Consider the following 15,100-nt stretch of genomic DNA (forward strand, 5'->3'; position numbering starts at 1 on the left):
CAGAGATTGCTGTGCTAATGTGTATTGTCATCAAAACCATGGAAACTTTCACACACAAGTTAATGAATGGCATTTCTGATCATTTAATATTCACTATACTGAAAGAGCTTGCTAGGGTGAAACAAAGATAGCAATTTGTGGATTTTGCTGAGTCTCAGGAAGATAATTCTTTCGTACTACAATTATATTTAAAGAATGCTAACATACATTTGCACAGCTGTGTGTGAAGCGTCGTGCCCAATCAGCATCTTTTCTTTGGAATCTCATTAGTAACATAAATTAGGTTAAATTTGCATGATGATTTTCCCTGGTGTGATGATGGAATGTGACAGTGAAAATCTGTGGGCTGGGTCTTGTCCAGTGTGAGCAAATGGCTGCATCGGGAATGGCTCAGATAAATCCTTGTCCTGCTTGACTACTAAAGAACCTCACAGCAAGAATAGTCTTACAACCAAGTGTTGCAACAGTGTTACTTCTTAATCCCAATAGTTGAGTTTCTTCCAGTACATTATCTCCTTTTTATTTTTATTTTTTAAACTAGAGTTCTGCATTAATTTCACTGGGAGATTTATGCAGAGCAGGAGCATTAAAAGGGAACGTTTTCCTTTGGCACTGGAGAGATAAAGGGCAGTTAGTTGCTGGGTGCAGCTTAACCCCAGTGTCTGGCTGGATGTGGTGGTCTCCATAGGGTGTGTGCGCAGAGCTGAAATGCCAGTTAATGCACAGGACATTTTTCTCCTTGTGAGTGCTAGAAATAAATGCAACCACACTGGAATAATAGCTCCCTAATAAATGCCACAGTAACTTTATTAACACTGCTAGAATGCCTTTCCACATGCTTTACAGAAACATAGAGTGTTTGCCCAGACAAAAGTTTCATTCAATTCAGGCTGAGAATCAGTCATTGAAGACTAGCTTAATAGCTGACAGCTCCCTGATCCTGAGATATGACTCATTTCTCTTACTTCGCTGGGCTTGATAGTTAGTAAAAGTCTTCTGATTTAGAATCTTTAACATGCAATTTTATTGAAAAGGGCAAAAAAAGAATCAGTTTTCACAGAATCACAGAATGACCGGGGTTGGAAGGGACCTCAAGGATCATGTAGTTCCAACCCCCCTGCCTAGCAGGGCCACCAAACATACACAGAGTTTTAGGGAAACAGTTATTGAAAACTGCCTTTAATAACAGTTGTTGCATCTGACATTCCTTTGCCATTTTGTTGTGAGGCTACTTTGATGTTAAAATAAGTACACTATTGACTGTGATCATCTTATACTTTGGTGGGAGATTTTTGTTAAATAACTAGTCTTGGACAACCTTTGAATGAATGGTACTTAAGACTTGGGGAGAATAGATTATTTGACATGATAAAATCTTGGTAGTGGCCTCAGCAGTAAGGTTTGAGTGAGAGCTCTTTTATTGCAGAGCACAATGACACTTCTATTGAGTCAGTTTTTACTTTTGTTCAGTAAAACTAAAGCAATTAGCTGAAATGGGATAATACTGCTATCTTTTCATTTTGAATGATACACAGGGTATGTTCTACGCGACTTATGAAAGAATATAAAATAACTATTTGTATTTTGTAAGTTCATCAGTGTATAAAGTATGTGTTCTGGGAACCCTGGTACTGAATTGTGTGACTTTCATTAGTCAGCTCTACCAGAGGTGCCCCAGCCAAGTACAAAGGTGGGACGCTTCCCTTTCAGGGCATTGCCCCATTTCCTTTGACTTTTTCCTGCCTTTAAAGAGTAGTAGGAGGAAATGGGCAAGTAAATCTCCTTTTTCTGTGTTTTGGAGAAAATGATAAGCTGCTAACACTTCTCAACACATCATCAACAGAACAGTTACTATGACAGACTAATTCTTTTGTAGATGCACACTTTTATTAAGTAGTACTTATTAACATAGTATACACGTGGTTTCTAATATGCATAGTATCAGGCCTGCAAGTAACAACCTGCAATGATGAACCACCCAACAGTGAGGGGTCCTAGTATTGCAGGATAAAAGCACTAGAAAAAAACATCATCTCTGTTTTTACATACTTGCAGTATCTGTGCTGAATGTCTGCAGTCTCTGCTGCAACCACTCTGACAGCCTTATATACCCAGGCAAACAATGCAGTTACTTTGATCAAATAAAGCAAGAGGCATTTGCTATGATGATCCTGCTACTGGTTGGTTCACCTGCAGTATACCCCCTGAATTATGCAAATACATACAGATTCTGAGATGTTCTTGGCTTACATTACTGGCAATGTGATTTAAAAACAAAAGAAACCAAAAGAATAACAACAGAACACCATCAAAAAATCTCAGGAAAAAAAAAAATATATATATATATTTGTTTTGATCAATTTGTCTTTAGGTTCCAGAGGTTAGAAAGGTGGTAAGAAAAGGTAAGGCTGAAATTGAGGATGGGAGGAGTATAAAGCTGTATCCTTGCATGTACATGAAAGCATAACAAGTGTGATAACTTGTTCCAACTTGACATAGCTGGGAACAGTCAGGCTGTAGGCTCATACAAAGGGCCCATTCATTCCCTGATTTGACTGAATTCTCAACAGAATAAACTGCATGTGAGGAATACATGGAAGGCGAGATGTGAGAACTGTAGCTATTAAATGCTGCCAGGGAAAGCTCAAAAATAAATGATTTGCTGATCTTTATGCTCAGAGAAGAAAGAAAGAATATTCTTTCAACTCATTTTCTAGTGTACTGGAGGTTGCTTTTAATAATCCTTCTGGCCAGTGATCCTGAAAAGTACCTTGGTGACTACGTAGCTGCTACATATAAACACTTAATTATGTATTTTGGAAAATACACAGAATCACACACAGAATGACCCGGGTTGCAAGGGACCTCAAGGATCATGTAGTTCCAATCCCCCTGCCTGGCAGGGCCACCAAACATACACATTTACTAGATCAGGTTGCCCAGGGCCCTGTCCAACCTGGTCTTGAACACCTCCAAGGACGGGGCATCCACAACCTCCCTGGGCAGTTAGTACTCACAATAGCGAGTACTGTAAATTTGCTGTGATAGCACATGCAACGAGAGCAAAAAGGTATTTCAGAGTCTGTGTTTTGGGTGATGATTTTTGCTGGAGTCAGCAGTGGAGTCAGCTTGGAAGAGCAACCCTGTGGTTGGTTCATCATCTGCTACAGATACTACCTGTGGTTACTTAACATAGCTGGTTATTACTGCTTTGTCTTCATTAACTGATTGCAAGAAAGGAAAAGAATCCACAGAATACTTTCCAAAATACAATGTAATTATAGTACAATTGTGACCTACTTGGCTCCCTGGCATGATCCTATTGGAGAAGAATTGGATTGTGTGGGTGTCATTCCAGAGAGACTGAGACCTGCTTTTCAAATATGTCTGCTTCCCCTGTCTCTTTGAATGTAGAATACCTGGATTTATACCTGCAGGATCATTTTAAAAAGGCACCTTACCCCTCCCACAGATGACATTCTAAAAGGGTGGTGGTGAAGCGTAATTACAGAATCACAGAATGACCCGGGTTGGAAGGGACCTCAAGGGTCATATAATAGAATCATAGAATGGCCTGAGTTGAAAAGGACCACAATGATCATCCAGTTTCAACCCCCTGCTATGTGCAGGGTCACCAGCCACTAGACCAGGCTGCCCAGAGCCACATCCAGACAGACCTTGAATGCCTCCAGGGATGGGGCATCCACAACTCCTTGGACAACCTGTTCCAGTGTGTCACCATCCTCTGAGTGAAAAACTTCCTCCTAATATGTAACTTAAGCTTATTCTGTCTTAGTTTAAAACTATTTCCCCTTATCCTGTCACTATTAACCCATGTAAACAGCCATGAGCCCTCCTGTTGATATGCTTCCTTCAAATGAGGTCTCCCCGGAGCCTTCTCCAAGCTAAACAAGCCCAATTCCCCCAGCCTTTCTTCATAAGAGAGGGCTCTGGCCCTCTGATCGTCTTAATGGCCCTCCTCTGGATCCACTCTAAGAGTTCTGCATCTTTCATGTTTGCTGGGCAGTAAAGGAGAGACTTGGTGCTGCTGCAGAAGATAAAACTGTATTAGGTCTGCAGGGACACAGACCTCTGTAAACGTACTTCTCGGCATAGTTCGAAAATCATTCCGGTGACATTTTGCTATACAATTAAATTTCAGAACAAAAGAGGAAGTTTAGAAGTGCAGTTGGCTTCAAGGTAATTCCAATTTGCACTTCCTCTGAAGGATGAGAATATTTTTCAGGTTTTTGGTGGTGATAACTTTGGTTTTGCATTCTGGATATGTCAGAGAATGAGTTGTCCTTTGTCAGATTAAATGAAAACCTGTTATCGTGCAGACACATTACAGGAATAGATAACTGTGATATTTCTTGGCTGCCTGGTTTAGAGGAGATTTTGTTGCCATTTGAAAGATATACTTTCATGTTGTCATCAACCCAGTGGTTGATGGAACATTGATGTCTAAACATGGAATAAGTGTCTGGGAAGTAAAAATGTTAATTGCTGTAGCTCTGTGATCTGCTGTTCCCTTCCCCCCAACCTACAATACAATAGTTACCTACCTGGAATTCTGTAGGAAAGCTGTTACATTCTTGAATTATTTCTCAAGATGTGAATGCATTTGAAATAGATGAAAACCTTTCCAAAGAGGGTTAGGTAACTTCCCTCAATAGGAACATCTCTTTAATGTAGGAATAGAAAGTTTAGTGCTGATACTAAGGCTTGGGCTGGATGAGCTGACAAAGTTGGACTTCCATCATGTCTGGAAATCCTTTAAATGAAAAAAGTATTCCAGGTATAGCAAAACAGTTTTTTTTGACTTTTTTGACTTTGACACCTCTATGAGGTGAGCAGCTGCTGTTAATGAGAGGGTAAGGCTGCTGGAGGTGGTTTGTCTAGGAGGCAAAGTGTATTTGCATTATACCAGTACTATGTGCCAGCTATGTAATTGTGGTTTAGTCAGATGTGTCATCCGAGGCATGAGCTGAGAGTAGGCAGAAAGGATTGTGTAAGATGTGTTTGTGTTTGACTTTCTTTCAGCCTTTTTTGCTGAGCCTCCATGTTGTGGGGTGATTGAAAGATGGTTCAAAGTGTTATTTCTCCCCTCTGCCTTTTGTGGAGTTTATGTCTGATTTGGTGAGGGAAAGCAGGGCTTGGTCTTGTGTGTTTCTACACTGAGACTATAATTGCCTGGTATCATAGAAGTTTGTGTAGAGTGCCTGTCCTTTTTGTTGGATGTATGGAGACTGCATTCTTATCCTTATTTTGTAAACCTCATTGTGTTCTCTGATTACGCTGTCCTTTCTGTATATCTTTTCATCTGTGTTATTTTTTCTCATCAATTACACATGTATGATTGATGTGAAATGCGGAGAGAAAGTTCTAGTGTACATCACTTCAGATTAATTCAAAGCTATGCATAAGATTGTAGTTTTCATGAGTGGCCTAAACCAATTTAATTCTGTATTGTATCTTTGACTCTCCTCTTGCACTGGCATTAACAAGCACAGCACTGCTTAGTGAGTCAAATCAGTGATCTGACATGACTGGTCCCTCCAAAAAAGCCCCACTAAATTGAATTTACTATGTGATTACATGGCTGCCAGGGTTAGCATAAAACATTGAACGGCAAGTGAGAGTACTCTACATTGGTATCCTCAGTTTGATTTTATGTTTTTACCTCTGTTCCGTTTATGACAACACCAGCTGGAGTGATTTGACTTCCATGGCAGAGAAAAACAATGCTTGTTTTCCTTTTTGAACTCCGTGCTGATAGATTTTATAACTCTAAGGCATGTTATGTCTTTCTTTCCCTCTTTTAAATGTATGATTATATTAATGATTAAGGACCTACTGATACTTGTTAAAAATCTATGCTATATCCTAAAAGTATCTTCTGATTTCTTCTGATATGATTATTATTAAATACCTTATGGGTTACAAAAAAAAGTTCAGGTTATAGTAATGAAGTGCACTGACTTTGTTTTTATTTCTTTTCTTTTTCTGCTGCCTTCCGTTTATGTGAATGGTCAATTCACACTTCACCTCATCGTTGCTGACTTTTCCCCCATCGTCTAGAAAACCACCTAAGGTAAGTATGCTCTCTCTTTGCATTTGGGGTTCCTTTAAAAGCGTTGAATACTACAGAAGTGTCTGGCAAGTTTCTATACTATGGGATCAGCGTGGTTTTGATGAAGAAGAGCACATTTAAAGAAACCTCTGTTCCTCATTTCTCAAAGTTAACTTCATAATTGCAAAAGATTACATTTTAATCCACTTGACACAGAGATTAAGGCATATGACTTCTTCGAGCTATGACTAGGACAAGCCATTATTTTAATGTGTTCCTAAATACCTTTGAAATAATAAGTAAGTATAATGTGTTATTGCATATAATACTTCTTTATAGTGAATATTGTTTTAAAAGGTGATGAAACACATCTAGAAAAAAAACAAACTCCTCTTGTTTGTTATTGAGCACTGGAATAGGCTGGGTGCCCAGGGAAATTGTGGAGTCTCCTCTGGAGATATTTCTTCACATGCTTCCCTATGTGATGTACTGTAGGGAACCTGCTTTAGTAGTGGGCTTCTACTCAGTGATCTCCAGAGGTCCTTTCCAACCCTTATGATTCTATGATTTTGTCATCTTCAAGAATCAGTGATTTATACAAAGTGCAAAGAGCACAAATAATTTGCTTAGAAAATACTCTGTGTGCAGTGCAGGGGAAGAGAAGCAGAATGAGTGTTACATATCTATTGGGTCAGAGGAGCCATAGCAGGATGAGAAATACTGTATCAGTACAAGGCTGTTAGCAATAGTAAGGTGAAAGCGGCATGGCTGTTATATTTTGTCAAAGGATGCAAACCACAGCATATTGGTATTTTGCCTCAGCAACTGAAAGGATGATTTTGTCCTTCTTGTTTCTGTTGGATGTTATTTTCCACAGCAGAGAGCTGTAGTGAACTGTGAATGAGTTTGTTTTACGTTATTCTCTTTGACTTTTAAATCTTGAAGAGTTCATGTGCGAGTCTGAGGTGTCTTCTACTGGTGTAGCAGAGTATTATGTAAGGCTCCTTGGAAGTAAAATTGACATGGGTATCTATCTAGACGGCTATCATATCTGTGTGATTCAGACAGCTATTTTTGTGCATGTACATAAATGTATGTAAATGTGTGAGGATACCATTCTGATTATTTTTTAAAGTGTAAGAAGAAAATATCCAGGTAAGCAATCTGTATTATTCCTGTTAGATAGGGAAGAATGGAACAAAATCTATTCCAGCATGAACTGAAATAATCATGTAAATCAAACATAATTCAAAATCACAGCAGGTGAAAATAAATAATAATATAATAAATAAAAGACAATTGTTATTATAGTAAATAACACCGATATTTCCATTTGAAATCCTGTGTCAAACTGACATTTTTTTCCCTGAATGATTGAATCTCTTAAAAAGGTGGAGCTGGTTTTTAGTTTCTCTTTTTTTTTTTTTTTTTCCCCCAAAGCAATTAAGTTATTCTGTCAACTCCAGGTAATATACCTAGCACAAAAGAGCTTGATCATTGACTTCTAAAAGAAAACTAACAAACAAAACAACAAAAAAACCCAACATGCAACCCCTCATTTCTTTTTTGTAATTTTAACAACAAAAAAATTCATGATCCTTCCTTTTCTGTACTGCTCCATTCATATACCCTTGTAGGCAAATAAAGTTATTATTAATGTTATGTAAAAGCTTAATTACAGCCTTGAGTTTCTTCCACAAAAACATACCAGCTGCATAGTTGTGTATATAGGCCACAGAATTGTTAGGTATAGTTAGATGCTCATTGATATCCTTGAGCTGTAATACCACAACGTAAGATGATGAAATGTTGATCACCTTGAGACAGAAGATGCTTCTTACCATCAGTAGAAATAGATTTTGTGAGTATTTCAAGACATGATATGAGATGAGGATGCTTCTTGAACTATATAGCTTTTTGGATACCCTTCACAGTCAGTCATCAAATTAGGATTAATGAAATTATGGAAGTGTTGAAAGTTATTTTTATATTTCATGAGCTAATTTGTCATTAGCCATGGGTGAATTGTGACAGCTTTGAAGCTAGGGTAGAAAAAGTTATTTAAGGGTATGAGAGTTTTCATCTTTTTCTACAAACATCATGTTTCATTGTGTTACTCATCTCGGGCTCTTAGTGTAATGTTTTGACAATTAAAACAGTTGTTCTGACCTTAGAGCTGTGAGCTTCCGATTTTCTGTTGTACTTCTTGAGGTGGTAGGGCTTGTTTTTCACTCAGTAGATGCTCAGCAAACTGTGCCCAACTTCTTATCAGGTCCTTTAGTGGCTTCCATTTATATCACTTATTGGTGTAACTTTGTTTGCAAATTCATTATTCACTTAGCTACTTGAACAGTTGTAATAAAGATGTAGAAGCAGCAGTGTGATGAATGAAAATTTCCTTTCTTCTTTACTGGCATTCTTTTTAGCAATCAATTAGTCAGCTCTATAGTTCACCATACTTGTCATTCTGACTATTTCATTGAGGTTCATGTAAGCAATATCTTCACCAGTAAAGCAGAACTTATTTTTTTTTCCTGTAAAAGCAGAATGTGATTGATTAGCCATCTCTTGGTCACATGGAAACGACTGTTAAGTGTTACCTGTGCATTTTCAATATTGTATAGATGCATAGATGGTATTTACCAAGACTGAACATATTCTTTAACAACACACTGCTAAATGCTGAAAGCCCCAGGCTCGATCTAGTCTGAATGGAAGATTAAGTTTTAAAAGAACTAATAAGGTGAAATTAGACTCCTTTCTAAGCTAATCATGTCATATAGCTTAATCAGGCAAGCATTCAATATCAGATACAGTACTAATTACCTGTAAGTTGTTCGAGCAAGTATGCTTGCATGCATAAGCCCTTAAAATTATTAATTGTTGAAGGCACTGATTAGGGGTTTTAATAAAAACAAGTTCTGCAGAATATTGTTTTGGCTATTTAAAATGTTAGTACTCCTCGTCTGTCTTTTCTGATTCCTTGAGAATCAGAAATACCTCTGTATTGAGGTGCCCAAAACTGAACACAGTACTCGAGGTGAGGCCTCATCAATGTTGAGTACAGGGGTAGGATGACTTCCCTAGTCCTGCTCGCCACACTATTCTTGATACAAGCCAGGATGCCATTGGCCTTCTCCACCTGGGCACACTGCTTGTTTCTTTTGTCTAGCTGTCTATTTTAGTGGCTGCAGTAAAGCCAAGAATCTTACAAAAAGTAGAATATTTTCAAAGCCTGCTCCTAATTTCCCTCTGAAATTTGAAAACAGAGAGTAATTTCAAGTCCAGCTGTAAGAACTGGTAAACACCTATGTGAACTTGCATCTGATTGCATTTGAGTGCCAGCCACTGTGTTAACTTGAACCAGTGTGAACTGTCTGTGTTGGTTTTCCCATCTTGCTTACATTTAAGAAATACTTTACAATTCCTGGTACAGTGGCGATGAAATTGACATCACTGTAATAATAAAGCAGAAATATGAGTCCATAGGGTTACAGAGAGACGTTCCTGAAATACTTAGAGTAACTGAAGAGTCAGGAAGTGTTTGTGGAGATACAGTTGGTGGTTTTAAATGTTGAATTTCAAACAAAACCACTTGGATCCTTTTTTTCCTTGCAATGTTAAAACAGCCAAATGGAATAGATTTTCCAAAATATGTTTAAAACTAGTTTGTAAAAGATGCTTTTGTTTAAAACATCCTGTTTCTGTCGCAGATTCCTCTTTGTTCAAGCGTGTTTAAATAATAATTTTGAAGTAAGTTGTTGAAAATTCTGGCTTTTGCTTTTGTGTGTTCTCCAGAAAATGAAAAAGGCATTTTCAGTGCACATTGTGAGTACTGCCCATTGAGTCTGAGGCTGCGGCATTAACAGCACATTTGTTACCTTTGATGTTCATATTGACAATGGGTTTTCATACCTTCTTCAGAGAAATGGATCACAGGGAGAATAAAATCAGTGAGAAAATAAAGTTGATCACTCTGCATGCTCATATTGAAAGAAAAAATACTAGTCAACATATATTTAGGAGCCCCCAGGTAAGCTTGTGTGCTGTTCTTAGGACTGCACGGTCCTGCAGCTTCCGCACCGGAGGCCAGGAAAATAGAAGCTGGAGAATCATCTTTGTACTTAATAAATAAATAAAAAGGTCTCACTATTCGGTTTGGATTGTGCCCTACAGACATTTTCCGTAAAGCGACTCAGTTACGTGAGTGCTGTTTAGCTTTCCTTATTGCACAATCATTTTGGACCAATTTTTACTTTTTTAAAATAAACCAGATAATTGCTTTTCTATGAGGAATGGCTGCAAGCACTTATTTTGTCTCTTTACAAGATCAGTGTTTATATTATTATGTCCTGGTTTCAGCTGAAACAGTATTAATTGCTTACCTTGTCACACTGGATAGCCTCGTGTTGGTGCTGTGCATTGGTTGGTAGGTGGGAAGTAATTGCATTATGGCCATATGTATTGCTACCGTTGCATTTTTGCTTTCATTTTCCTCTTCCATGTTAGCAAACGATTTTTTTTATCTCAACCCACAAGTTCTGTTTTGTTTCCAATTCTCTCCCTCATCCCACTTGAGTAGGGCAGATTGAGTGAATGGCTGTGAGGTACTGAACCGCTGCCGGGTTAAACCACAACTATGAGTCACTGAATAATTCTGTCATGATTCGCTACCTTCACTAAGGGGAAAAAGTGTAGGACAATAGATCAAATTGGCTTACAGTACTTCTATATTGACCTTTTATGTCATTACACATTAGCCTGTGTGGCTGGTTAACCTCTCTGAACAGGCTTGTGTGATCCACTGCTTGATAATATTTTGTTTCAAAGGAGCAGAATAGGCATCTGTGAGACAGGATTCTTACAGCTGGGTTTTCTTTGTAATTTATCAGCTTGCAGTTTGATCATTGAGAGATTAGTGGTTTTTTTTTACCCCATCAGTCCAATAAGGAAAATTTTCACTCAAGTGGAATGAGAGAAGAGAAACACAAAATCTTGGGCTATAAAAGTTATCAAAAAGTTTGGAGTTTTTCTATTGATGACTGAGAGTTCTTTAGATTTGAAACAAGATGAATAAAGGCATAGAAATTGTTTAAAATGCACCCTGCTTTTATGAAGGTCTGAAAGTAAAAGGGAAGCAAATGCTGCATTTTGCTCACAGTTCTGTGGCAAAGCTACATCTTTCACTCTGTAACGGCAAGGAATGTCCTGGTGCTTGAAGTTGTCTCTTTCTATTTGTATTGGAGTAAGTGACTCAGACCTCCCTGTTAGATTATTGTTATGGAGTTGTTTGGGTTTTTTCCCCTCTTCAGAAGGAAATTCCAGAACTCATTTCACTCTTGTGGGCTGAGCATTGTTTCACTGTCAAGTCTTCTCTTAAACCTTCGATGCATTTTGCACATAATCGGGAGAAATGTAAGGAGATGAGGTTGCTATGTTAAGCCAAAATTTTATCTTGCCATTTTATTCCAGAATGTTTGTAGCAACAGACATTTTATGAAGAGTTTGGTTACAGTCTAATCTACAGATACATTGTATGGAAATTTTCTGACAGCAGACAATCCAAGAGAGTTCTGCATATTTGAAAACCAAAAAGGAAGCTATCCATTACCTTCTTCCTTGTTTCAGGACGTCTTGTGTTTCTGCTAATAGAGCCCTTGGCTCCTGCTCTGTATTGACCTGCATTGCGTGTCTCACTAAGATGATTATCTCTTGGAAGTCACGGAACAGAAAATTATGGCCCAAGCAAAGTTTTAATAGAGAAGTGATTCCTTTTTGCCTCCCTTGGGATTCCAAAAGAACAAAATACAAAATAGAATTTCAGCCTTTAGTTTATCTGCAGTCAGTTTGCCATGATAAAATGTGGAACACACACTGTATCTTTTGATGTATTTGAGGCGATGTAAAACTGTCAATTGCTAATATTATTATTAATATTATTATTAATATTAATATTAAGTGCCTGTACTGTAGTGTTCTCAGAAGTGCAAGAAAGGCAACTCGGATCAAATTATGGTTTCTAAGTGCTTTCCCAGGTCACTGTTGCAGGTTCACAAGTGCACTGAACGCAGCGTTGAATATTGTTCTGCTTCTACCCAGCAGGAACCCTTAGCTGATATGATAGTAAGTCTTCGTTAGAGTGGTTGTCCTGCTAGCTCATCTCTTTAACAACTACATTCTCTATTTGTCATTTTGTGGCTTCCTCTACTGAGCTGCAGGACTGTGTACTCTTAGCTTAGGCAGATCGTCTGATACTACTTATTTATGCTGTCTTTTTATGGTGTCTTGTGATAAAGGAGGTGTCTTACAGTAATGAAATTATGTTATAAAAACCTCCTTGTCACAAATTGGTGGGATTTTTCTAGATTTTTTTCCCCTTGTTCTGCATTTCAGCAGGTTATGTGGAATAACATTTTGTATTCTGTGATTGGAGCATGTTCAGTTCAATTGTAAATCATTGTGCCTTTAGTTGTGTTTCTCATGTTAATTACAAAAGCTGTAATTGAGGAGATTTGAGGGTTTTTGTGTTGGGTTTGTTGTGTTGTTGTTTTTTTTTTTTTGTTTTACACACAAGAGAAGCACTTCATGTAATTATTTGCAGTCTTGCTCTTTGAAGTAGGCTAGAGCTGAAGCTAGTAATATAATCCTGAAGAGGAAATGTATCCTAGTTCTGAACACTGCTACTGCTCCTTTGTTTTTTTCCTTTCTTACGATACCTAACCAAATGGCCAAAAGATGAACTAAAACTGTCATGATTTGTGAATGTGAACTTATTTATTTTAAGAGATGGAGTGCACAGAGTGCCATAGTTTCCTGTGCTTGTAAATTGGATTGATAAACTGACAACTTCCACTTGCTTTTAAAATAGAAAAGTAAAGCAAATTTGTGTTTTGGGTCTGGCTGAATGGAATTAACATTCTTCATAGCAGCCCACATGGCACTGTGGTCTGCACCTGTGACTTAGTGGTGAGAACACAAACACTGAGTTTGCTACTTCAGTCATGTAGATGCAGCTTGCTGTTTACTGGTCACAAGTTTTCTGCTATATTGCTACTACTCACAGAACCATAGAACGACCCGGGTTGGAAGGGACCTCATGGATCATGAATCTCCAACGCCCCTGCCACATGCAGGGCCACCAAATTCCACATTTAATACTAGACCAGGCTGCTCAGGCCCCATCCAACCTGGCCTTGAACACCTCCAGGGACAGGGCATCCACAGCCTCTCTGGGCAGCCTGTTACAGCACCTCACTACTCTCATAGTAAAGAACTTCCCCCTGACATCCAACCTAAATCTTCCCTCCCTCAACTTAAAACCATCTTCCCTTGTCCTGCTGTTATCTACCCTTTCAAAGAGTTGATTCCCCTCCTGTTTATAGGCTCCCTTTAGATACCAAAAGGCTGCAATTAAGTTCTATCCTTCAATAAAATCCTTTTTCTTCACATCTGGTTCTTCAATGTTAGATTTCTCCTAGCTGATCCCAACCTCCATTCTTGAATCTGATGCCTAATTTTCATTGTATTTTGTTCTTTTCTTCTTCACACTCTGTCCTCTGCATTCAGATCAGGAGACCAGGTATCTTTACCATGGCCTGGATTCATTTTCCTGTTTTTATATTTGTTTGTTCATTTTTTTTGTCCCTCAGTTTCAGAATTTGATTTTATTCTGGAAGACAGTGATAGAGTCACTGATTTGAATCAGGATGAACATCATTTACATTTACACAGAGACTCTACTACTTCTGTCTATTCCTCTTCACTCTTTCCTCTTTTCCATGGCTTCATGAACAGTAGAAATTTTTTTAACTGACTCAAGTGTACAATTTTTAAGACAGTTTAATGTGTTGTTTCTATTTATATATATATGTGTATATATATATATATATGCTATTTTTTTAAAAATAGTGTTTTGTAGTGTGGGTGACACAGACAGAAGAATTGCAGCTCTGTAATGCTTAAGATTTCCAAAAAGTATTCCCATTGCTGAAGCCTTTTCTGACTTAGGATGTGTAGAAGGAGTAGAGCCTGTCTGCAGTTAAGCAATTGTGGATTTATGTAACCTTAAGAGATGCTTTGTAGCTTGAGTTCCTCATTTGCCTTTTGTGTGTTTTCTACAGGTGTTTGCCTTTGATCACTGCTTCTGGTCCATGGATGAATCAAACACTACGAAATATGCAGGTAAGCTGTTTTATGTGCATTCAACAATATAAATAATTTGAAAACATGCAGAAACTTAGACTTGTGGATGGGTTTTTTTTTTGTTTTGTTTTGTTTTGTGATGCTCAAGGGACTTCTTCACAAAAGCAGCCTTTTTTTTTTTTCTTTTTTAAACAGGGGTTTGGAGTGCTAGGTTCCTGGTTAAGAAGGAATATGAGCTATAAGATGTCCAGTGTATTGCTTGGGGCAGGAATGCTTTTCTGTACGTGAAAGCTATAGTGTTTTTTCTCTTCCCCCAAAAGAACCTCTTCTAAAGATTCTTTCTGTCATCTAAGGTTCAGAAATTAATTCTTGCTAGAGCTAGTGATGAAAGTAAGTTTTCTGTTCATTCCTGTGCTTGTTTTTCTCGAATGGTGTGATTATTTTGCATCTTTCCAGTCATTCATATTCTGATTATTCAGATTCCTGACGTTTTTGAGTGATCAGCTTCGTGATATCTCCCTCCAAAAGCTTGATGTTCTAAACTAGATTATTATGGCTTAACTTTCCATAACTGGGTTAGTGTGCTAACATTAATATTTTTAAAGAAAATTTATTTTGATTGTTACAGATCTGTATGCCACGATTTCAAGGCTGTGGTCTATGGAAAAGAGAAAGGAAAAAAAAAAAAAAAAAGGAAAAAAACCACAGTCTTTGGTTAAGGTGCTCACATTAACAAATGTTATGGTCTGAAGGGAATCTTGAAATTTGAGTGCTTGTTAGAATGCATGTCTGACTTGAATCAAATCCTGAATCACAGGAAATGCACTTGATCTGCTATATTCCTTGCTTGTGTGAGCAATGTAGATTTCCTCAGGAAAATAATTT

The 15,100-nt window shown here is 37.9% G+C and overlaps 1 protein-coding gene across 10 annotated transcripts in view; it reads left to right on the top strand.

Moving 5' to 3' along the window:
• KIF13A (kinesin family member 13A) overlaps positions 1-15,100 on the top strand; it is a 101,759-nt gene that overhangs the window by 27,365 nt on the left and 59,294 nt on the right. For all 10 annotated transcript variants that reach the window (XM_085540170.1, XM_085540174.1, XM_085540175.1 and 7 more), the window contains exons 3-4: positions 6,082-6,094; positions 14,194-14,254. In XM_085540170.1, the coding sequence (XP_085396296.1) occupies positions 6,082-6,094; positions 14,194-14,254 (74 nt within the window). The remainder of the gene's footprint in view (positions 1-6,081; positions 6,095-14,193; positions 14,255-15,100) is intronic.

The sequence above is a fragment of the Coturnix japonica genome, chromosome 2 (genome assembly GCF_054131305.1).
Source record: "Coturnix japonica strain WE chromosome 2, WE-NBRP24, whole genome shotgun sequence".
Lineage (NCBI taxonomy): Eukaryota > Metazoa > Chordata > Aves > Galliformes > Phasianidae > Coturnix > Coturnix japonica.